Raw genomic sequence first — 23,629 nt, forward strand, 5'->3', positions numbered from 1 at the left:
GAGCAGTGTTAATGGATCCTTATTGAGAAACGCTCCTTTCCTTCCCCTACCTGAGAAGTGGCTCGGGAACTATTATTATCCCTTTTCACCCTCCTGCAAAAACTTCGCAAATACACAAGGTGCTTTGGGTTCGCACATTCCTTCAGACAATCCGGTGGCATGTTGTAAAGCTGGTGCCGACACTTCAGGGGTTGAGAGGTGACTTGGTCCTGCGAAGAGCTGAGCTGCATTGCTCTGGATGAGCACGGGATGAAAATGCTTCCACTGTAGGTGCACCGGGGTCCCAAGGAAGCCAGCATGACCCCCAAAGCACTCCCAGCACGTGCTGAAATGGCCATGGCCTGGCACTGTGCCCTCTGGAGAAGACCCTGAGTGTCAGGGCTGGTGGGGAGCAGGCCAAGATGGGAAACTTGGAGCTCAGACTGTGTGCATTGAGGGGAACATGGGGCAAGAAGTTAGGGGAGCTGATTTTGTTGATGTTGCTACCAAAGAACAGGTCCACTGGCAGTAGGTATAGCTCAGGAGAAGGTCACCGACCTCACAGACCTTCAGTCTACACTTTGCAAGAATTTAACTCTCATCAGATTAGCTTTTCATAGTATAAATTTTAAATGTCATTGATTATATCAAACCTACTTTTGAAAAGATTGTGTTTACCAGCACCGTTTTCCTACCGTTACCAGCCCCTTCTCTTCCCACCAGCTTGCCTGCAGCAGACCCTTACACACCAGGCAGCTGGACCAGGCTACCGTAGAATATCTAGAAAATGCACTGCTAAATCTTTCAAAATAGATTTAAAACAGAGGTGGCCCAGCTGTCCAGGCCCCTCCTCCTACAATGGTTCCTTACCTCCATGGCATTTCCCATAAATTCAGTGCTCAACAGAAAAAAAAAAAAATCAGCTCTTATGTCAGCACGATTTCTACCATGCTACCAACAAGCCCTTTATGCCAGGCTCTCCATTATGGTTTGGTCATGTCTAGACTAAACCAAAACCTCCCCTGAGTCACTGTCATCTCAGGAATTGGCGTTGAAAAAGACCTATGAGTCTTTTGGTCTGTCCCCTCTCCAGGCGGCATTCTCCTCTCTGGAGAGGAGCCTTTGCAGTCTGCTCGGCACCCAGAGCAGCCGAAGGGAGCTGGGTGCTTCTTGGCACGTGGCTGTGCCAAGAAATTGCTGGATGTGTAACTCCAGCACTGTGCTCTGCAGCTCCTGAAATAGTTCGGGTAAATCCCCAATCCCCTCGTAGGCTCTGAGAGCACGTTTGCACATTCTTTCATTGCTGCAACCGTCCAAGGTGCATGCTAGTTAAGGATGCCAAGAGAAGGGGAATTTTTTAGATAGTGATGTCTGTTTATTAGGAACTAGACCTGCTCATCCCCTTCTGCTTAAACTTTCTCCTCTGCAAAGCCAGAGCTGCAGGACTCTGGGTCCCACCCTCGGACCCTCAGCTCTTGCACCTAGTCCATCTTCATGTGCTTCACTTAAGTGACGAGCATTTCAGGCCTCGTATATTTATTCAAAATCATAATTGTGTAGTGTTCGCTGCCAGAAATGCCTTCGCTCTGGCCACAACTACAGCTTCTGTGGCTTCAAGAGTTGCTCATTCATTCTTCTAACCTTTTATTAGACCAACCTGTAATATAATCCAATAGACATTTATTGGTTGCTCTGACTTAGCAGTACTCTGTCTGGCAGAGTAAAAAAGCTTTAGGCAGAGAAAAGGAAAAAAAAATATACGTATAATCCTTTATTATAACAGTTAGTTTTCAGGGCATAAAAAAAGCTGCATCGAGTGAACGAGGGCAAAAAAATAAAAAATGTTACTTGACTGTTAACTGTCATATAACAATTGTTATTATTTAACAGACTAGCATCTGGAGGATGTTAAAATTTCAGATTAAAATAAAAGGGACAAGTGCTGCCTGCTTGAATTCAAGCTATTTCAGCATTAACATTGCTCTCTCGTTTTGATTGGGCACCACAGCCCTTTAGAACTATATAAAGAACAAACATTATCTTTTTAAAAGTAGGTTTGATATAGTCGATGACAGATGTTTGCAATTTGAGTTATGAAAAGATGGCTTCTTTCCAATCCAGTGTATGTCAGATCCGTCTTTTTTTTTTCCTTCCCTTTTTTTGCCCTTTTTCTTTATTCTACCCAAACTATTGTGGTTCACAGAACAGGCCACTGCAAAGATGAATCACTATTCAATGTTTGAAATAATGAAGTGGAAAAATTAAATATAGTATCTCGAAAGAACAGACAGGAGGAAAGGAAAAAGAGAAAAAATATGCACAGCAGAAAAAATTAAAAATCTACCTGCTGAGGAGTGTAATGTTTGCTTTACGATACCAAATAACAAAGAAAATACAAGCTCACTCACCAGAATGAAAAACAAGGCTAGGTATTACTTCAAGCAGTTCCCAAATAAGTGGCAATATGTTCCAAAGCCTCTGAAAGTTTAATATTTGTAATTCTAACAAAACACAGTCAGAATTGTTAATAAAACCCGGTGGCTTGACTTGACATTTTGTGAACTACAGATAAGTATACTGGTTCAATAATAGTCTTTATGCACCTGTTTTATGTTGCATTTTTTCCCAGTGCCATTATCTGAGGTGGTATTTCAGAAAAGAAAATGTTCATCCTGAGAGCAAAGCCAAGAGCACAAACCTCCGTATTTGTCTCCAGCAAAAAAAAAAAAAAAAAAAAGAAAAAAGCAGACTCAGACACTATAATCCAGCCTGAGCAGTAACTTCTGGTGAGATGACTGCAATCAAAGCGGTAGGGCCCACCCAGCGCTGGTTTATTTCCACCAGGGAGAACGCCAAGTCCTGACGCTGGTCACCGCACCGCAGACACCGCGGCAAAGTTCGGTCTCCGTTTAACTTTAGACACAAGAAAAGAGGTAAGAGAGGAACCGAGGCAAAAAGGCAGGGGACCAGCAGAAAGGGATGCTACTGCTTGGCCAGCATGAAGGGTATGGGGTCTGTCTAACCACTATCAAGGTTTCATAAGCCATGGAGCAGAGGGGCCGCTACCCGGGCACAAAGGCACCAGCTTGGCCTCGTGTCTTCAGCGTGGCTCAGCTTGCTCGGGGTGATTTAAATCCACTATTACACAAATGAGAACCACCACTAACTTCCAACTGGTTTCACTTGGTTCTTAACCAACGGGGAAGAGGATGTCATTAAAGGGAAATCAATCGAGACTTCCGAAAGGCTGCTCCAAACTGGTTCTTGGCAACCCCGTAATGAGGGACCCCCAGCTTCCCACGTGTTCTGCGGGGTTTAGGGGCTTGGTCCGCCCGTTAAATGCTCTTGTGTGGAAGGTAGCAAAGCCACCACAAAGAGGCCTGCAGATTTAAGTTCATTTTCCCTGGCTGTATTTTCTAAGTGCCTGTGGATGATGCAGTCCTGACACTAATGAATAAAGTATTGCTTCATCTGCTCCATTTCATTCCGCACAAGAAACACATGGAAGAACGAGAGCAAGAATTTAGAAGGGCTTTAAAAGTTTATAATACTCGTTTCAAAAAAGCTTTCTTTAAAAAACAAGCACCGACGTGGGGGCTGTGCTTAGGCAGTCAGGATGATTTGCAGCAGTGGCAGCCCTCTTTATTCCCACAACATTTCTCATCTCTGCAAGCACAATCCTGAGAGCGTGATGGCAGCGGAAAAGGGTTACAGCATTTCTCAGCCTATTTTCCTGTCCCATCACCGAGATGCTGCCTCACTCCCGGAGCTTCAGTGCTTTTATCAGCTGGCGGCAGAGCTGGAAGCAGACTAGCAGGTCCTGCTGGAAACTCCCTGGGATTTGCAGGACCCAATCCAACATCAAAACGAGTGGATAACTGCACATTGCCATGCCTCATGTGGGCTGCAGCAGCAGCCCAGGTGCTCAGCTCACAGCACGTGAAAGATAGCAAACCTTTGCTTCTACCACGATGAAAGGGGGTTGAACTAAATTCCATTATCTTGTGTTAGTTTGGGGCTGAGTGCATGCAAACCACCACCAGAGCACGGCTGGCACAGGGCTCCCTACTCATGTGTGTGAGCCTCCTGCCAACTACGAGCAAAACTGAACAAAATGCCCCAAAAGCTCGTGGGAAGCAGTAAGGAGAGCAGGTACACCTCTGCCACGCAACCAAGCGCAGCCCTTCCAGCAGCAGGGTTTGCTCATGCCATGCTATGGTGCAGACCCAGCACAGACAACCAGAAAAACAACGGGGGAAAAAAAAAAAAGCAGAAAAAATGCAGAATCTCCCAAGTCAGCCTGAATTTATCCTTTCAGGGCTCTCATCCAAGTAATGAATAGACTCTGGAGCGGTTTAGTTTCTATGAACTGTCAAAGACTGCAGAGCAGGGAACAGCACAGCTAAAACACTGAGTGTCTATTCCAATAAATCCATACCCAGGCTTCAAAAATTAGACAGAGATACTGATAGCAGCTGCTGTAAACAAAACCCACTAGGTATATTTGCCTACAAGAAAAAACAAACAGCATGAGAGTTCACGCTCCCGGTCCCTTACAGAGGCAGCAGAATATAATTAGCCACTGCTCGAGACTCTCCACATAGATGAAGAGGAGGAGGGCAGAGAGGGTCAGGACCTGGGAAACCTGCATCAGCCAGGTTCAAGCATACACGACGTGGTGTCAACTACATAAGCTCGCCCTGGAGCCAGCACTGCTGCTGTGCCTTGCCTCATGAGTCGCAGCCCTCTCCTCCAACTAGGGTAGATGGAAGGAGGTGGTTTTAAGAAATAAAAACAAAGACGAAAACCGCAAAGACCTGCGCATGAGCCTTCTGTCATTCACTATACCTGAAAGTGCCCCCAAGGAAAGAAAGGAGGAGAATGAAAGAGCTTGCATTAATTCTCATCTCTTCGTTTAGTTTCCGTTATTAAATCCATATTAATCGTTTCTGCAGGTATTACATTCACCAGGGATGGCAACTGCAAGGAAAAGACAACGGCACTGACAAACACAGAATTCGGAAGGAGTTGGCGGCATAAACTCAAGTGGCTGATTTTGCAAAGCCTGTCCTCACAGCCTCCAAAAGGGTAACAGAGAAACCTGCCCAAGTGCTGTGCAACCCCATAAACTCCACGACTGTCCTGGGAGGGATGTTATCTGCATGGCCCTTTGTGGCCAGGGCTGGACCTGTGCTATCTGTCTCACACACACGCCTGGTCACATCCCTGCAAATGAAATATATTGCAAGACGATGAGGACAGATGGAAGCCTTCCCCGTGCTTTCTAGCCAGGAGGTACTTTTCATCCCAGTGCTGCTAAATGCTGGGCTGTAAAGCCCACCCCTGCCTGGGGAGCAGCCTCCCAGGGCCCACGGGCTGTGCTTGATTTGCATCAGCCCCGTGCTGCTCCCGGGCTTGCACCACTTCGTGTCTGCGGGGTTTTACTTGGAGGGGAGGGGAAGGCAAGGGGGAAAGAGCTTTTGCGGTTATGAAAACCAGCTTGAAACCAAAAGGATCCAAACCAAAGGCAAATCACACCACAAAGCCTGACACTGTGACTGCGCTCAAGCCATCCGATAACCTGAGGAGCCCCAGCTCGGGCTTTTCTGAGCACCCAAGGCTGCACAGTTTTGAAACTCCTGATTTTGGCCTCGCAAGCTTTTTTACTGCTTGAACGTCTGGACACCTAATTTGGATTTCCACTTTAGCTCATTTACAGCTACGTTTCCTCCCAACAGACACTTGCTTTTCTTGTACAAAACCATCTCCCCCTAGCCCGAGCAGCTCTCCTTCCCCTGGGGGGCACAGAGGGAGCTGTGTAGGACATCAGGCACCTGCACGGGGAGGGATTGCAGCGCTCACGCCTCTCAGGATCAGGCCCACGCTGAGCAGCAGCGTTTACACCCTTGGGTTGAACTTATTGAAAACAGACCCCAGCAGTGACTCTTCCCACGGAGAGAGCGTGCAGGGATTTTGGCAGGGTGCTGCAGAGGGCTGAGAGACGGCGAGAGGAAAGCATCTCCCTCTCCCACGTGCCGGGGAGGAAGGATCGGAGATGAAGAGCAGCAGCAAGGGCCCATATGGACGGGGTGGGGAGCAGATGAGCCCCAGCACACCGCCGTGCCAGCACGGCTCCTGCAACCCAGCAAGAGCTGCCACCCGCCAGCCCGAAACCCCAGCACAGAAATTCATCCCCACCCCAAAGAGAGAGGCTAAGACAAAGCAGCAGGTACAGACCCTGCAAAGCAGGGAGGAAGCGTTTGGGGTAAGCAAGGTTAATCCTCCATGAGCTGCTGCCACAGGGCAGGCTAGCACGAAATCCTCCAGAAAGCCAGCCCAGACCACAGCACATGGAAGTCCGGTCTGCTGTTTGTAGGGTCTGTAAAAACACAGCAGTCCCCACCTTTCTGGCTAGCTGTTAGACAGAAACCCATGCAGCACGTTACTCAGAGCTGTGTTCTTATTTATTATTATTATTATTACTACAGTCATATCCCAAGGTCCCCAAACAGATCCCTGTGACTGCAAGACTTGTTTTTTTCTCTGCTGAGGTGACAAATCTAGCTCACAACAAGCCTCAGCGAGGCACTGTGGCAAACAGCGAGGAGGGGGACTGGCACCACCGAGAAAATTGCTCACTTAGCTGGTCTGAACCACGCACGTCTTGACTGCTTCCAGCACATTAAAATGCTCCTGTTTTATAAACCGCTGGCTGATGCGGTTTCTGTTTTCGTTTTACTCGTTTAACTATTTCTAACTTGCTTCGAAGTTCTGTTTTCATCGGCACCTCCTGGCTGGCTTTTGTGCAGGGATCCAGAAAAGCATAAAAGTCAAGGTGGGACCAAGAAAAGGCCACTGCAGAGGCACCAGAGCCACATGAGAGGCCAAAGGCTGGAGGAACTTGGGTCCAGCCCCTCCTTGTGCACACAGGTGCCTGGCTCACAGGTTTTTCATTCTTGTGTCTTCCCAGTGGAGGGATGAAAATACACTGGAGTACAACAGGGAGCCGCAGCACGTCCGCCTACGGCCTTGCAGCTCACCAGATGGGAAAGCCCCAGATGAACAAATTTAGGTGGTGCCCCTTTAGGCAGCGGGACACGGAGCCGTCTCCCTGGCTGAATCATTGCTGCAAAACCAACAGAGGTCGTTGAAGAAACAATTAGGGGGCTCGGAGGAGAGAACAGAGCCATAAAAAGTGAATGAGGCATGGCGAGCTAAATATTTTCTTGCTGTCCCTCCTCACCTGCCAGATCCCCAAAGCCTCGTGTTCTCAGGGTTATATAGGGTTGAGCTAATGGCTTTGCACCAGCTGCTGACGCCGACTGGCAGCGTGTCACCTTCTGGAAGTGGATTAGCTTAAGCTGCCCATACGCCATCACATCACTAAGCCAGTCCCTGACCGGGTCTTCGCCATCCCTCAGTTCTTCCAAGCCTGTCCGGTGACGACAGCATCTCTAAAAGCCCAGAATAATGTGAGGCAGAGGACTGATATGGAAAAAAAATAAATACAAATCTGAAAAGGTCTCCTGTAAGTTCCCCAAATCTCCCCATTTCTAACAGACCAGATGCTGGCAGGACTGGGTAGCCCATGTTGCGTGAGGAACGCTTGCATGGCTCACCCACCCCTCTCAGCCTGCAGCACCCGGGTGCTGCTCTGCTCCTATGGGAAGTCTCCTTCCCCAAATGCCAAGGAACAGATTTTTTTTTTAGAAGGTGGTGATGTTCCTGAGTCACTTATTATCAGATCTACAATAATTAAAGCATCAACAATTAAGGCATAGTGACATTTCTGACAAAAAATAGTGGGTGATCAACAACAGTTTTCCTGGAGGAAAAATAAAAGTGTCACTTTTCATTATTATTTTAAGTTTTAGGGGAATTAAAAAAATAACAATCTTATTTTTTTTTTTTTTTTAAGAATTCCACTTTACTTGAAAGTGACATTTTCACTGCACTTCAGAAATGGATTATTTTTACTTTTTTTTTTTTTTTTTTTTAATTCCAAATGTCTTTCTCTTCCCCTTACTTGCTAATGTTTTGTTACTGAAGGCAACAGAACAGGTGCATATGACTTAGTTTCTCCCCTCCAACACATTTTCTTTTTTCGTTCCGAATTCTCTGAAGTTAGAGTGGCAGAGGGAAAAAAACGAAGCACTAGTCAGACTATTCCAACTTTCCTACTAAACACCCTTAACTTTAGAAAATTGCTTAAGTGTGAGATTTTATATGTTGCTTTGTTTTTCTTTCCCCTTTCTGTTACCCTGTAGTCTTCCTGAAAATGCACACAATTTGAAAAAATAAGAGTAGAAAAAGGAAAAAAAAATACAGATGAGATTTATGTTACGGCACTCGATACAAAAGAAGGAAAAGTGGAGATGGAACAAAGTAGCACATCCAAAACTGAAAATCAAAGGCTGGTTTGGCAATTTTCTTGAATACAACTGAGTTTGTTCCTGCTTTTATCCCTGCCTCCACATGTCCGTAGAACAGGAACCCAACAACTGTGTTTGCTGCTCAACTGCATGAAGAGAGCAGGGCTGTTAAAGCAGGGGGTAGAGCACGGCTGACATGTGGTGATCGGTAGGCTTTTGTTTTACTGACAGAACATCTTCAGAGGTTACTGTAATGGTTGTGTAAATATCCACATAATTATACCATTAAGTTATTTCACATTCAAGAGCCTGCCACAGTAGATGAAAAAGAATAAAACTGAATCAAACCAGCAGGCTGGAGAGGAGGCATGCCTAGAACCATTCTGCCAAATCCATGCCCTAACACCTCTACCCACATCCCAAACTCCATCCCATGTTTGTAGAGGATTCCCATTGTGCTGACACACAAAAAGAAACATCAAGGAGAGTGCTCAAGCTCTAGCTCCTTGGATCAACACATAATGGCAAAAGAAAAAAAAAATACAAAACTCATTGAAAAGCACCGATCTTGGAGATAGGACATCTGCTTCCAATTAAAACCAAGAAAAATCTGTCCCCCTGTCCTCCTCCAGCCCTGCTCCCCTCAGGAAGGTAGCTAGCCAGAGGAAGGGGGAAGAGATACTTTCACATTCTTCTTGATTTAAATGATCTCAAGAAGGGAGGCTGCCACAAATACATGAGCCAAGAGAAAGTCAAGCATGGTCTGTATTAAAGGTTACCTCCCTTGAATTAGACAGTTGCTTCCTCAAACAATTTACTCACCATCACCTCCTGGTTGCTTGTATGGGTTGTACTTTGGCTTGGGGGCAACAACGGGTGCAAACTTCTTTGGCGTCTGCTGGGTGGACACCGAAATGCTGGGAGTCCCAAAGGCATGCGTGGTCTCCATCCTCGCTGTGACGTGGCCAACAGGCTCGTTGGTACTCTTGGGTGGCAGCCAGGACGGGTGGGACATGGTTCAGATCTGAGGAGAGGCAAACAAGGATCAATCGCACATGCATTAGGAAGTTAGGCTGGGGAGCTAACAGTTGTAAACTTAGCTAATTTGTTAAATTAAACCCACAAAATATGTAACGTGATTAACCTCTGCATGTTTATCTTTAAGCACATTGGTCCCACTGCACAGGAATTCAGATCCGAACTTGCATTTCTTTCTCCAGTTGGTTGGAATTACTGATCAGCTCCTTGCTGGTGTCTGCAAGAGTGTTGTTATTTTCCTCTTCTTACCAGAGTTGAGGCAGGTTGATACCCCGGAGGAGCCCATCACTCCCACCATCTATTCAGCACGATAGCGATGTATTTGCCTTTCCCTGTTAGGCTTTTGTGAGTACATTAACGTAGAGCACTGCAGGTGCTCTGGGGACAAGTGTCATTACAGGCAGGCAGACACACTTCCAAAATACACCTTTAGCACTTTTCAACATGTCATTTGTGGCCCCAAATCCCACTGTCGTTCATTTAAACTTTTAAGAAAAAGGATTTCAAAAGCAGCTAATCCTTCCTGATGCCTCCATTTCTGAATGCCCAGCTTAAGATATTTTAAAAGCACGTCAATTTTGAAAAAACGCCAGGATTCCAAAACCACTGACAACCAGGCTCCTTTTAGACATCTCAACTTGTGTAACAGAAAACAGAGGCAGCCCAAATCATTATTTATTTATGAAAATCTTGGCTTCGGTCTCTTTAAAAGCCTACATCACTTTTGAGAACTGGACTCAACGCTGCTGAAAATATTGCCCATAAAAAACCTGTTTGTAATGGGCTGACCTGCAATGAACAAGTGCTTTCCACTGCACACAAGCCACAGCCGCTGGGGAGCTGCGATGGTCCTACAGCACCAGCACGTTATGCCTCTAAGCTAGTTTTGAGCTGTGGTGAGGAAATAAAGACCCCAAACGGACAAAAGCCACTGCTTATTTTGGAGCCCTTGAGTGCCGGTCACTTCTGCCCGTGTCCTGCTTCGGTGCTGGGACTCGCCAGGGCTCTGGAAACCAGGCACAGCTGGGACTTGCTCTGGAAAGATTTGTTTAGATCAGAAAGGCTGGAAAAGGATCAGTGCGAGAGACAGCACCGGGCCAGAGAAGACATTAGCTGACTGCTGTTGCGTAAAAGCATTTCCAGCTGGGCACGGCAGGGCAAAGCAAAGGCACGGCTGGATTTGCAGAGGGGTCTCTCGCTGCTGCCAGGGCAGAGATGCTCGGGAGTCCCAGCTCTGCTGAGCGCGGCAGCACAGGGCTTTAGTGGCTGGTGCGAGCAGTCCTCTGAGGTCAGGGTGGGGAAGATGAATGGGGACAGATGAAGGATGGCCTCTGGCAGATGTACACCCCCTCGGAGTGAAATCATTACCAAGCCCCACAGCGCAGCAGCTCTCGAGCTGTTCTGATACAGCTCTGTGGTCACGCATGCAGCCATCTATTTGAATGTCTCACGGGGAGGCATTTCCAAAGCTGAGAAGTGCAGCCACATATAGCCAGCTGTAAAGGTCACTGCTTAAAATCTGAAAGCAAACGCATGACTGATATTGTCACCTCCGCCACGTCCCATCAGACAAGGAGACCGAGGAGATCCTCACTGATATGTGGGGGAATGCAGGGCCACCTCCTGCCTACCTGGGCATGTTCTTGGTGCCTCGAAGTGAACACTTCCAGGCACACGTCCATGCACACACGCTTCTTAGAAACAAGTAACATTGGAGCTCTGCAACCAGCCCCCAGGATTATATGGAAAATTTAGGCATGAGGAAGTCACTTCTGACAGTGCATTTAAGTCTACCTATAAAAAAAAAAAAAAAAAAAAAAAAAAAAGGAGATATCACACTTCATTTCCCCTTTCTGCTAATTTGGGCTCAGGTGTCACTAGAAATGTCAAGACCAAGCAGTTGGGGTTTAGGTACGGAGCTATTTTGCCAACTCACCCTGGCTGGCAAAGCATCTGCCTCCGAGAAGCTTTATGGTGGAGCAAGATCAGTTCAGTCCTTTATTGAAGAAGCAGATAAGGACTCTTGGATTTGAACCAGAGAAAGTAGTCTGATGGGCTCCTATATGGACAATGGTGCCCCAGCAATTTGCTGTTAGACAGTAATGCTGAATCAGTGGGGGGCAGAAGTGGGAAAGGAGCAAGGTCTCCACATGGGGCAGTACCTCCAGCTGACAGCAATGCTTGTTAAACCGTACGCCTCTTCTAGTCTAAGATTCCTCCAGGTAACAAGCTTCTTGCTGGAGGAGTCATTTCTCCTTAAAGCCTGCAAAGAAAAGCCAGTCCCAGTGTCTGACCCAGCACTAGGAAATGGACAATTTGTGGTCATTTTCCACCTCCTTCACTCTTTGTGTGCGAGAGGAACCGCCATGTGCCAACTATCAGCCCCAGCACTCCCTCACCATGCAGCTGGACTGCTCGTGGTCACAGGTTTTGCAATCCCTACCGCTGGAGGATGAGCAGGAGGCCACTGGTGCCAGCACGGAGGGACTGGCTCAAAATGAAACGAGTGGAAGCGTGGCAGGGGCACCCTGGAGTCAGACAACCATCGAAGGCCGAGCTGCAAGGATGCATCATTCCCTCCCACATACGGCTGCCGGCCAAGCTCACGATGACAGTGCAGAGCATCATTCTGAAAGCAAGAAGTGAAAGGCAGGTCCTCCCCGCAGGGCTGCAGAGGAAACCAGCCGTGACGGGTGGGCCGAACCACGCTCCCGCGGCCTGGTACTTCCCGTTACCAACACCAGCCCTGTCGGACCTCAAAAATGACCATTAAAGCAAGGAGATTGACCTATCCTGCCACATCTTCCTCACACGTCATTCAAAGATGTAAAGGATGGCAATACAAGTCAGGCAACCCTCAGAGCAGACAGCAATGTAGGTGCTCAGCCTTAGCAGGACAGCTCTGAGCTCTTCTCTCTTACCACATCCGAAGGTGACTGTACCTTGCCCATTGCTGCAAGCATCCTGGAGTTTTATTCTGACAGGTTTTCAGCCCCTGGTTTGACATCTCGTATGAAAGATCATCCCACTGTAAAAAGCTCCCCCAGACCCCTGGCATTACCTTCCCACTGATTCAAAGCAAACAAACAGCACTAACAAGATGATCATCATTCCTGCCCTGGCAGCTCCCCAGTTCTTCCTCACCCACCTCCCAGGCAACGTGCCTTGGTCCCACTGAGCTCTTATGGTCTGCCAGGTTGGTGGCAGGGCCGGGTTGAGAGATGCAAGGAATATCTGCTTCAGCAGGCAGGTTGCACAGTGCTGGGGACAACCAACCACAAGGTGACATCCCAAGGAACGAGCTTAAAGAGCAGCCTGTTCTGACGGGCAGTTTGGGAATGTGCAGACCACGCTGCTGTGACTCGGTTGCTGACTGTAAGTTGGCATGCAGCTCCCTCCCAGCTACCCTCTAACACATTTGTTTTGGCGGCAGTGGTGTATTCTAATTGTTTCCCTGTTAGCCTTTCTATTCCTCTTTCTCCCCCTCTCATTTTCTGTTATGTATTTGCTGTCACTCGTTTTTGTTATCTGTGCCTTGACAATGTTTTCAGCAACTTCCCTTTTCCTCGTCTGTTCCAGCCCCAGCCTCGATTAAATTTAGCCAAACTACTTTGCAGAATGATGAAAAAGGAAAATGAACTAACTTCTTTTTAACAGCTGAAGCTGAACTTCTGGGTTTGTTCTGTTCTCCCCTCAACGTTTTTAATCTTTGCAGTGCACATGACTGTGTGCCTAGGGTAAAAGGCCAAGGGCAAGGCAATCTAAGGGTCTGTGGCTTTTTAAGGAGCACAGCACCCCATCTCCCTGCAGCCTCCTCCACAGTGGTGCACTCCGGCTAATTTAGACAAAGCAGTCATTACTCCCTCACCATTTCCCACAATATTGCCTATTTTCCACCAGAAGCTTCTTTGGAGCAAAACAGATTAACGTTTTTTGATGTAGACAAGTAATCAGAACAGCACAGGAAAACCTGTCTTACTCTAAACTTACTCTTATCTGTGTCACTGCCTCGGCATCGTTGTGCTTCCTGCACTTGGACGAGAACCTCCAAAATGTAAAGGTGAAGCTCTTCTGCATGGATAGCAAACACGACCAGCAAGAGTAAAGTGTATATTTCGCTTTTGTCTTAGAAGTGTTTCCTTCCGAATATATATGCATACATATTTCTGCCAGTTCTACAGTGAATAGTGTAGCTTTCAGAAGTTTCTAGCTGGGTGTGGGATGTAGAAGATTGCAAAAGTCGGTGACAGCAAGAAGGCAGAAGTCACTGAGAAACTCAAAAACTACAAAGAACAAAGCTGCATTGGATGTCGCAGGCTCGAGAGAGGTAAGTAACAGGAAAAATGCAATGAAGGGACCATCAGGATGGATGGATTGGGGGAACCCAAGAAGCAGGACCAGAAGAAAGATCCTGGGAGCATGCACACTGGCAGGGGATGATGGAGCTGTTAAAACAGCCGCATTGCCCATGTCTGTGGGTGAATACAAGCTCCTCCTTCAAGGTTAATAGCGGCTGGAATGAAAAACCATCAGATCCAGTATGAATCACCAGTTCTCCAAAAAAACAATTCCCCCACTGGAGGAAAGTGACTCTCATCAGCCTTTTGCTGTCCAAGCCAGCTACTGTTACTCCTCGTATGCCAAATGCAGTGCATTAAGGGCCTGATCCCTCTGCTGCTCCAGTCACCAGTTGGATCACAGAGCTCTCATCGAAAAGCTGAGGTGCAGGCTAAATCTCTGGTTGCCTCACATTTCTGCTCCAAGCAATGCATTCGTCAGGCACAGCTTCCCTTCAACGAGTCCCCTCCCAGCAGATCTAGCCATCCAACATTTAATACAGCCTGTCTGGAATGATCTTTGTCATCAGAGCCTGGGACCCGGGGAATCCTCCCACAGCAGCTGTGACCTCTTGCTTCCCAGTTTGTGCCCTATTTCCCTCTGTTTTGTCTGAAGTCTTCTGCATTTCTGCTTGCCTCTCACACAGCCACCCTCAGCAGTAACTCAACAGGTCCTTCCCCAGTCTGGCTACTTTTTCCTGCGACTCCTTACGCCTTGGCAATAACACTTCAAACCAAATTCACAGACTTACCCCATAAACTCCCCTAAATCTTCTTTCTGTCACCACTTTTGAAGTCCTGTTGACCATCTCGTCTAACCCTCCTGCGTGTTGAAGGGTGTTGAACTCCACCCAACTCTTTTTCCATGAAGCTTTGTTGAGCTGAAGAGTATTTGTTAGAAAGTATAAGCAGTCTCTACTTGAAGAATGCAACCAATGGAGAATCCACCGCAATACTAGGTAAATTGTTTGGGCAAGCAATTAAGCACCATAATTATAGCTTCTTCTTTATGTCTGGCTTAAATTTATCGAGCTCCACTTCCAACCACAGGATTTTGCTACACTCCTCTCATCTGCATTACTGACCTCCTTAGGCTGATCCTCTCAGAACACAGCCAGGTCTTTGGTGAAATCAAATTAAAACATTTAAATTAAGTATCAATTAAATACACTGTTAAGAACAGACTTCTCTTGATTTACTCGTGTATTTACTCTGAACTCTCTTCAATTTTTCAGCAACCTTTTGTGAAATGGTGGATGCTAGCATATGACCGTTTTTTCAAGAATGATAACTAAAAATGGAAAGGGTAATACAATGAATAATATCAAAGACAAAAACCATACTGAATTCAGCTGTGGCTGCCTGAGGTTCTGTTATCCTTCCTTCCTTGGAAGCAAGCATTAGTCATCATCTGCTTTTGGAGGTAGAGGATAAGACCGGACTAACTATGATAAATAACATTAAGAGCAAAGAGTGAAATCACACTGAATAAATAAGGAAAACAGCGTGCTCTGGTTCTATCATTAGGACAATCTTAATGCTGTAAATTCAGAAAATTCTAACCATGAAAGCACACACTGCAGCAGAGGAACTGGAATCCACGAATCCCAAGATGAGACCACACTATCTAAAAACATCAGACCAGGAATATCAACAGAAGATAATGCCAGGCTAATAAAATCCTGACAAGGCTTTTTTTTTTTTTTAATGTGTTTTTTTTTTAAAAGCACATAACGGCTTGGTTGTGTTTTTTTTTTTTTTTTGCTTTTAATTACAGGATGTCATTCATCTTTGAGAAGCAAAGGTAAAACAGAGGGTTCCAAGTCAATTTAGCCTGCTATCAGATAAACAATGGAAGGGTAGAGTACCAATTTGTCTATTCTGAAATTGTTAGTACATTTGTCTCTGAGGCAGGCTGGCTTTCCTGTGATTAGACTGTTACCCAAATAAATCTTCATTTCATTTTCATATTTGTAACATGGACCAAATACTCCTTGGATGTTGATGGGCTTTGCCAAGACTGAAGAATTTGTCCCTGAGTTAATTAAGCTAATGCTATGCAGTGGGTAGAAATAGTGTTTAAGAAAAAACGAGGAACAACAGTCTGTTCTTCCAGACAGTCCGCTCTGTCGTCCATCCTACTCCTTCCTAAATCCACTGGCTTGATCTAGATCCATAATGTTCTTAGTATCACCCATGCACAGTTAACCATCAGCCTTAAGGCCACGGGGATGACAAGCTACGGGGAGGCCAGTACTTTGTCACTGACACAAGACGCAGCTGGAAACCAGTGGTTTCTCTCGGATGCAATTCAGGAAGAGAATTGAGGACTCTCCTCCGCTGGATGAGCAAAGTTCATCTCTATGGGCTTACAAGAGCTACATGTAGACAGGCAGATTGCAATCTCCCCATGCTCCCTTCTCTTCCATCCACACAGAAGGACTCAAAGAGAAAAATTCTGGCTTTACTTCATCTTCCAGAAGAGTTTTAAAGACAAGTTCTAGCAGTGAACCAAGGAGACATCCGTCCTGATGAAAAACCGTGCCACACATTGCCCCTTTCAGTCACAGGTACAATCCACAACACTCAACATTTCTACTCTTCTTTTTTTTCCCCTCCTGAAATTTCCAAAAGCAGAACCCAAATGCTCTGCTGAAATACAGTTCTTTGCTTTGTCCTTATCACCTCCACTCCACTAATTATCCAAAAGCAGTAATTGAGGCTGACCAGAGAAATTTGCTCTTTATAAACTCCCAAAGCTGCTTGTTTCTCTTGGCATCGTTCCACTCTAAATGTTAAGTTAATTTATTTCTCCATTTAGGGCCAGTGATCTCTAGCCATGAAGCTTTCCTGCTTCTTGTGGTCTCCAAAAGAGGACATAATGTCAAAATTCTGGTCTCATTAGAGGGCTTTAACCAAACATAGGAAGTACCATAGCTACTTACAAACTCAGCCCAAGCCCTCTTGGGATGTCTTTCCCATATGGTGCTATTTATCCTCATCAATTTTACATCATACGGGAAATTATGTGATTTGGGGAAATTGTGATCCCTTTTGAACCCCCTTAATTCTCGCTGATCTGCACAACATCTCACAAAGTTTAAGGCCTGTAGCACTAACCAGCCCAAAGAAGCTCCTCCTTCAGACGCTGCCAGTGGCAACCTGACTTGGGTTCTCAAACATCACATCAGCAACCAGGAGAACCGAAAAGCCACAAGAACAGCTCTGAGTACTGGGATTACTGGGGGGGATGACGTGACCCCAGTCGCTGCTTAGCAGCAGAGAGCTAGCAGGAGTCATTGAGCCCAGTGACCGTCTTTTTAAACCTTACACAAAAAAAAGAACAAAACAACAAAAAACAACAAACTGATGCACATGGACTCCAATTTCTTGGGGCAGATCTCTCCCTGAGATTAATTTCTTTGCTTGCATATATTTCGCACTGTTTCTGGACATTTGTTCGTGTTTTGCTTTAGTCTTTTACAGCAGCTGTCAGCTGGAGCAAGTTGAAATCTCTCTCTCCCCTAGACCTAGATTTTCTTCCAATTGCTTGGATAGGGCTGGGTTTTGTATCCTCAGCTCAATCCCCTTAAAAAGAAAAAATTAAAAAAAATTGAAATATCTTCTTCAGTTAAACGGGGCTGAAAGCATTCAGCAACTTCCTGCTATGGGACATCACTAATGTAATCACAGGAATTAAAGGAGAAAGAAACCTAGTTAGAGCACTGCCTGTGCTGAATTATTCCTCGATTCATATAATCTAGCATCATCTTGCTCTGGCTTTAACAGCTTCAATCAAATTTTCATGGGATCCTTCGGAAGACCAGACTTAAATTCAGCGTTCGTCCTGCTTTGAGCAAGGGGTTTGCTCAGATGACCTCCAGAGATCCCTTCCAAAATCAATTATCAACACTTTAAGACCTGAGACTTCCAGCTTCGGCTTTATCTGCCCTCAAAAGGGTTTACAGCAATATAGTTCTCAAATACGGACTGAGCCCATTCTTCTAACGAAATAACAAATACTTGGAAAATAACTTCTTTTTCTAACTTCTACAGTATCAGTCATGCGTAACAGGAAGATGGCGAGTCCATAGCAGAGATGGTGGAGATCTGTTAGAGATCTCTGCTACCAATGTTTCCTGCAGGTTAAAGGCACCAGACACCAACCCAACACCACTTTCATCTTACACCAAAATCCTGCTGCTGGGACGACAGCATCAACCAAAACCTTACCCCTCTCTAAGCTTCCTTCTTGGTTTGTTTCTCTCATATCAGCCTCAAATGTGGGAAAGGTAGAAGGGCAAACTAAACATAAAACTCCCTTTTTTTTTTTTTCCCCAATATAATTGCATTAGTAGTTTTGGGGTTAGATGCAGGCTATTTGAATTTGACTGCTGCTGCAAAACACACCCATAAAAACTGATGAGCAAGATCTTCCTTTTACAGCCATGTCACATCCTGGTGTTGGATGACAAACTAGGCTTTAAAAAACTAATAAATTGAACTTGACTGGCCCATGTGCATTGAAACAAAGAGATAGTACTGGCTCCCTGGAGATAGATAGATCTATCTAATCTAATACAACTCTAATGACCGCATTACAATTTCGCCAGAGAGCAGGCTGATTTCTGACTCCTGTGGTATGAGACAATCCTCAGCAACTCCAAACACGATCATATTGGATAAAACGTTAATCCGAGGCCTTAGCTACTTGTGGTCACAACAAACCCCAGGGCAATTGCAACGGAGGAGGTAGACCTGGTGGCCTGCCCAAAATGCTTACTCAAACACAGCAAAGTTTGTGGTTGAACCTTGAGAGCTGAGCCAGGAGGTAGCTCTGAGCCAGGCAAATTTCTTCCAGTTCTTAAGCTTTTCTTCCTGGTAACTTGACCTACAAGTTTGTGAGGGGGATGCTGCACTGTCAAAGGAAAGTTTGAGATGGATGTTTGAGAATTTTATGTAGAAAACAAGGAAGGAAATACACTGATAAGGATAGCAAAAGATCAGGCAGAATGACGCAGAGATGTTACTGTGGGGAGTCTCAGACTATGAGCTCCCTTATGCACACAATTTATTTTCAAGATCCTTTTGCCAAAAAAGTTGCCTTTATTCTTGCTGTGGCTCTACTCGTTGTCGTGCCTACAGTATAGCTCCATAATTGGGTTCCTACTTCAGCAAGGAGCTGCCTAACACAATAGAGCGTATCCAGCCAGTGCACACGTACTGGAATCAGGTCGACCAAGAAGGTCCCACAGAAGAGCAAAGAAACCAGAACAACACAAAAGATGGCAAGGTTAAAGCTTTTAGAGCAAACCCAGGCAGTTTGGATGCTGATAGTGCCTGTAAACAAGAAGGAACCATACGGAACTGGCGTTCAGCTCAGCAGCAAGATATCAACAAGACCCCGGTGGGACCCAACAGGACCGTGGCAGCATATTGACACGGAGCTAATTGTATTAGCTCTGCAGAGAGCCGTGTGTACGGCTCAGCCTGGGGAGAACAGCAGGGACCTGAGCCCAGCAGAGAGGGGGAAACTGATAGTGAACACAGAAACAGAGCAGAGCTTGAGGTGCTAACCCAGCAAGGCTGGTGGGGGTGTAGGTACGCTACTCATTATGGCAGACCCCAAGCCGTCCTGGAAGTCACAGCCTGGTGTATAACAAACCCTTGGATGCTTTCTTCTCCTTCCTGAGCACTGCACCAACCTGTGCCTCACTGTTGGCAGCTCAGCCCATGGCACCTTGCAAATAATCAGGGGAAATAGCCTTTTTCCTATGGAAAATCCTATATCCTAATACACAGAAGAGTGATTGCTACCAGATGGCTGGGAACTGATGCTGCAGAGAGATTGCTAATGGAAGCAAGATATCTGAGTGCCTGGAAACTGCAGGAAAAGAACACACACCCCTTTGTGCAAACAGTCAGAAAAAGACTACATTTCTCTAAGTTCACAACAGGTGATTTGACATTCTCAAGAGACCAGCACCCTAATGTATTCCTACCTCCCTTTTGCAACACAAAGCAAAATTAGAGATTAAAGTGCTTTCTTCTTTAAGAAACTGAAAGCACACGGTACTCTCAGGAAAGAAAGAGGATCTCTGCTGGTTATCAAGTCCTGCTTTTAGATAAGGCTTGACCTACCACTAGATAAGGCTTGCTGTGCCTTTGTCATTGAAAACCTCCAAAACGGAGAACCGAGGCTGGTAAATTGTTCAGGTGTGCACTATTTTCCCAGCTCTCGAGCTGAATCTCCCAATCCACTCTGTATATGCAGGGCATTTTATTTTGCCATTGGGACAGCAACGTTTGGCTCTGACATTGTTGTAACACCCCAGAGAGTGGCTGCAGGCTGCCATTGGGTCACTGTTGCCTCCTCTCCACCAAGCTAAGCAAACCCAGCTCCCTCAGCCTTCTTGCAGACCATGTGTGCTAGGACCTTGAGTCTCCCGCAGCCATCCTCTGGGCTCTCTCCAGCTCTGCAACACCTCAGTGAAACTGCAGGACTCGTGACAGGACAGCAGCCTCACCAGCACAGAGCAAAGGGGAGCAATAATGCCTCCAGATCCCTCCTGGGTTCTCCTGAAGCAACCCAGCACACACTTCGCTTTATTTGCTGTCACAACATACAGTAGACTCGCATTTGATTTGGCATCCACTGTATCCTCCAGGTTCTTTCATCAGAGGCAGCACACAGCAGAATAGAAGGTGTATTTTGAGATCATGCCTAAACCAAGGGAGCCCCAGACTGTCCATGGACACATGGCTAGAAGAAGAAGTTATGAGGTGATGTTAGCTACCCCGGGCTATCCGCAGTAAGCACAACATGCAGCTGTTTGAGCAGACGGCTGCTCAAAGAGGGATGTTCTGGAACTGGGGGAAATGGGCAAAGAGGAACATTAAGAACTGAGGCAAGTGTGCTGACACTCCCGAGCACACCAAGATAAAGCTCCCTTGTAGTAGCTCCAGGGCATTAGTTCTGCTCTGAATAGAAACCGGGGACTGAAGACAAGTGGTCGGGATTTAATTTTCAATTCTGCTTTCAAACTCATCAAACTACTGAGGACCATCCTAGTAAGCTATTGCTTTTCCATGTCAGGTCAGCGTCTGCTCACTCAACAACTGCTGTGCCCCGAGCTCTGGGAGCAAACCAGCAGTTTGCTCCCCTGCTGAGCAAACCACGGGGCCAGCAACGAAGCTAACTCAGCCAGGCACCCAGGTTGGCCTCACAATTTTGCTAAAAAAGTGCATCATATCAAAAAAAAAACTCATTCCAGTTGCTCCACCACTATCACACCTTGTCATTTTGATGAACCACTTCAGCCGTTTGTTCCCTCCCCCAGCAATCGGTACCAAGCCTTGTGCCAAAGAGCTTCCAGCCGAGGGTGGTTCCCCAGGTGTGACATGGATGAGGTGGATCGTGAGCACGGGGAATTTTTGGAGGAAAGGAGGAACCAAACTTCTAATAAACCTGGAGTTGGCGTTATGCTGCTGCATTTCAGCCATGGCTCGTGGCCACTTGGGTTCTGTTTTTGGATGCTGCTGGGGCAGCTGGGCCACGTGGCTGGGCAATGCACACAGCTCAGCTAATCCAATGTCCTCCAGCAGTTGCTCCTGCCAGCTCACAGGTCTAAGGCAAGGCAGGTTCCCCCACCAGTAAGTGGTCGGAGGCATTTCAGCACGCCTTCGCTGTGTAAAGCACGTATTTCTCTTTCAAAGTAACGCAGTTGCCAACACCTTAATCATTCCCCAAGGACCTCCAACCCCACCAGCCCCTCTAAGTGCTTCATTACCTCCCGCAGACTCCTGCAGAGCTCGCATCCCAGGTGAGCCGTATGAGCGAGGCTCTGTCAGCTAAAGAAAGCACATGGAGCTGCAGGAGACCAGAATCTGCAAATCAGGGCTAATGGCTTATCCATCACCACTCGTCGTGCCTACGAATCCAGTCTCTCGCACTGCAAAATATCCAGGACAAAAAGGAAGACAGCAACAAGAAACCACCTCTGAGATTAAAATTATTTCAGGTTTCTTTTCATGACATCTCACGGGAGGGAAGACTCCTTCCCTTCTTGATGGACTCTTTAAGGTGCTATGGGGACCAGCCAAATAATGTAACTGAGGTACCTGAGCTGTGTGCACATCCCCAAAGCTTTCTTGTTTTTGAGTTAGAAACTGCTGCCTCAAGTTATAAAAACACCATGTTTTGAAATTGTATTGATATGTTCTTGGCACTGAAAAAAAAATTAAAAAACAAATAAATAAATAAAACTGCAAAGGCAACCAGTAAGGAAACTTGAGCTGCCCTTTGTTTCTGCAGGACTTAAAACACTAAGGGGAAAACCTAAGCAACAAAGTAAATTGATCTGTGGAAAGATGCAGTCTGTTAGGACTGGTACACGATCTGTGTTTTGAAGCTAGCTTGAGCATACGAAGGCATAACCAGTGCTCTGAAGCTCCTAGGCTGCTGCCATCAGGTTCCTGGAGATGGCCCTGCTGGAGACATCCCCCTGAGGAATCACGTCCAAGGCACGTCCCTCCTTAAAGCAAGCAGCCACCAGGGACCAGCTTCACCTGCTCTCCGCACACAAGCACAGCCAGCTTCTCCTCTGCAGTCCACTCTAAATTCTATCACCCTCCTGATTTCCAGTTGAAGCGATGACCCAAAGGCTCTAGATGATAGAAGAAGGTTATTTAATCCTGCAGGGAACACACATGCATGCACACAGACATGCATACACATGTGCACATCACTTTTTTTTTTTTTCTCCCCGATGCTACATCGTTTGCTCAGGGAAGTGGGAAAGGAGAGAAACCAACAGTTGCTCACATGGATCAACACTTCCAGGCTCTCTCTTTTGCAGCTCATCTCACTCATACTTGTGGTTTTAACATGTGATTCGCATTAGGCCCCTCTGCTCGCCATTTGATGGTTCTGCTAAACAGATGTGAATTTGTTTAGTCACAGAGCCTGCTCCTTACACTGCCTCTTTGTAAAACAGATGGGCTTTTTTTTTTTTTTTTTTCCTGTTCAGCAATATTCAGATAATGATCACACCCCATGCACAGGTTTGCTTGATGATTCTGGACGACAAGGCACAACACGTGAGCACGGACATGATCACACTTGAGCCCTCTCCAGCAGCCAGGACACCGCAGGACACCATGGTATTGATGGACAACACCAAACCCCAACACCCAGCAACATCTCGAGAAGACCCCATAGATCTCCGAGTCCCATAACTGGAGGAAATCGAGTGATGCACAACGAACCTAGAAGGGTCCAGAAGACACAGCTCCACCATCACCCACCTCAAAGGATGTCCCCCCACGTGAAAGCTCCGGTGGAAGAGAGAGCTGAAGGGCAAGCTCCCGCAACGTTCATGGGGACATGAAACCAGGCGCATCTCCTGGGACTCCTCAGCATGGGGAAATAGCCTGGAAAAGCTATTCGCTCCCTGTGTGGGCATTCTTCTCTCTGCTCTGAGAGTGCCTTTGGCAATGGATGAAGCAGAACTGCACAAAGGCCCTCTCAGAGCAGAATAAGGCTGCCCACATGAGAAGTGCGCTCGGAATAGCTATTGCACTTTAAATTCACACCCTGGCTTTGTTTCACAATACTCCCCCTGTGCAGAAAGGCCCTAGGCTTCAGATTCAATTTCAGCCCGTATTATCGATAGCTGAGGACTGCTTCCATCTGAAGGCAGGACGCAGCCTATATGAGAAGTATGATTAGAGGGGAGAGGGATGAAATCCACAACTCCTCTGTGCTGTCCTGTACGTGGATGTGCCTCTGTACTGCTTTAATAACCGAACGCTGATGACTTCATCCCAGCAAATGGCCCTGCTCTGGGGGTAAATGATCTCTGCTTCACCACAGAAACCAAGCACAGGATGTGTATACATGGC

General features: G+C 46.5%; 1 protein-coding gene across 27 annotated transcripts in view; it reads right to left on the minus strand.

Moving 5' to 3' along the window:
* Positions 1-23,629, minus strand: part of LPP (LIM domain containing preferred translocation partner in lipoma) — a 381,557-nt gene that overhangs the window by 206,810 nt on the left and 151,118 nt on the right. For all 27 annotated transcript variants that reach the window (XM_084529025.1, XM_084529005.1, XM_084529011.1 and 24 more), the window contains one exon: positions 9,174-9,375. In XM_084529025.1, coding sequence (XP_084385151.1) covers positions 9,174-9,366 — 193 coding nt within the window. In that variant the 5' untranslated portion in view covers positions 9,367-9,375. The remainder of the gene's footprint in view (positions 1-9,173; positions 9,376-23,629) is intronic.

Source organism: Aythya ferina (genome assembly GCF_964211825.1).
Source record: "Aythya ferina genome assembly, chromosome: 9".
Lineage (NCBI taxonomy): Eukaryota > Metazoa > Chordata > Aves > Anseriformes > Anatidae > Aythya > Aythya ferina.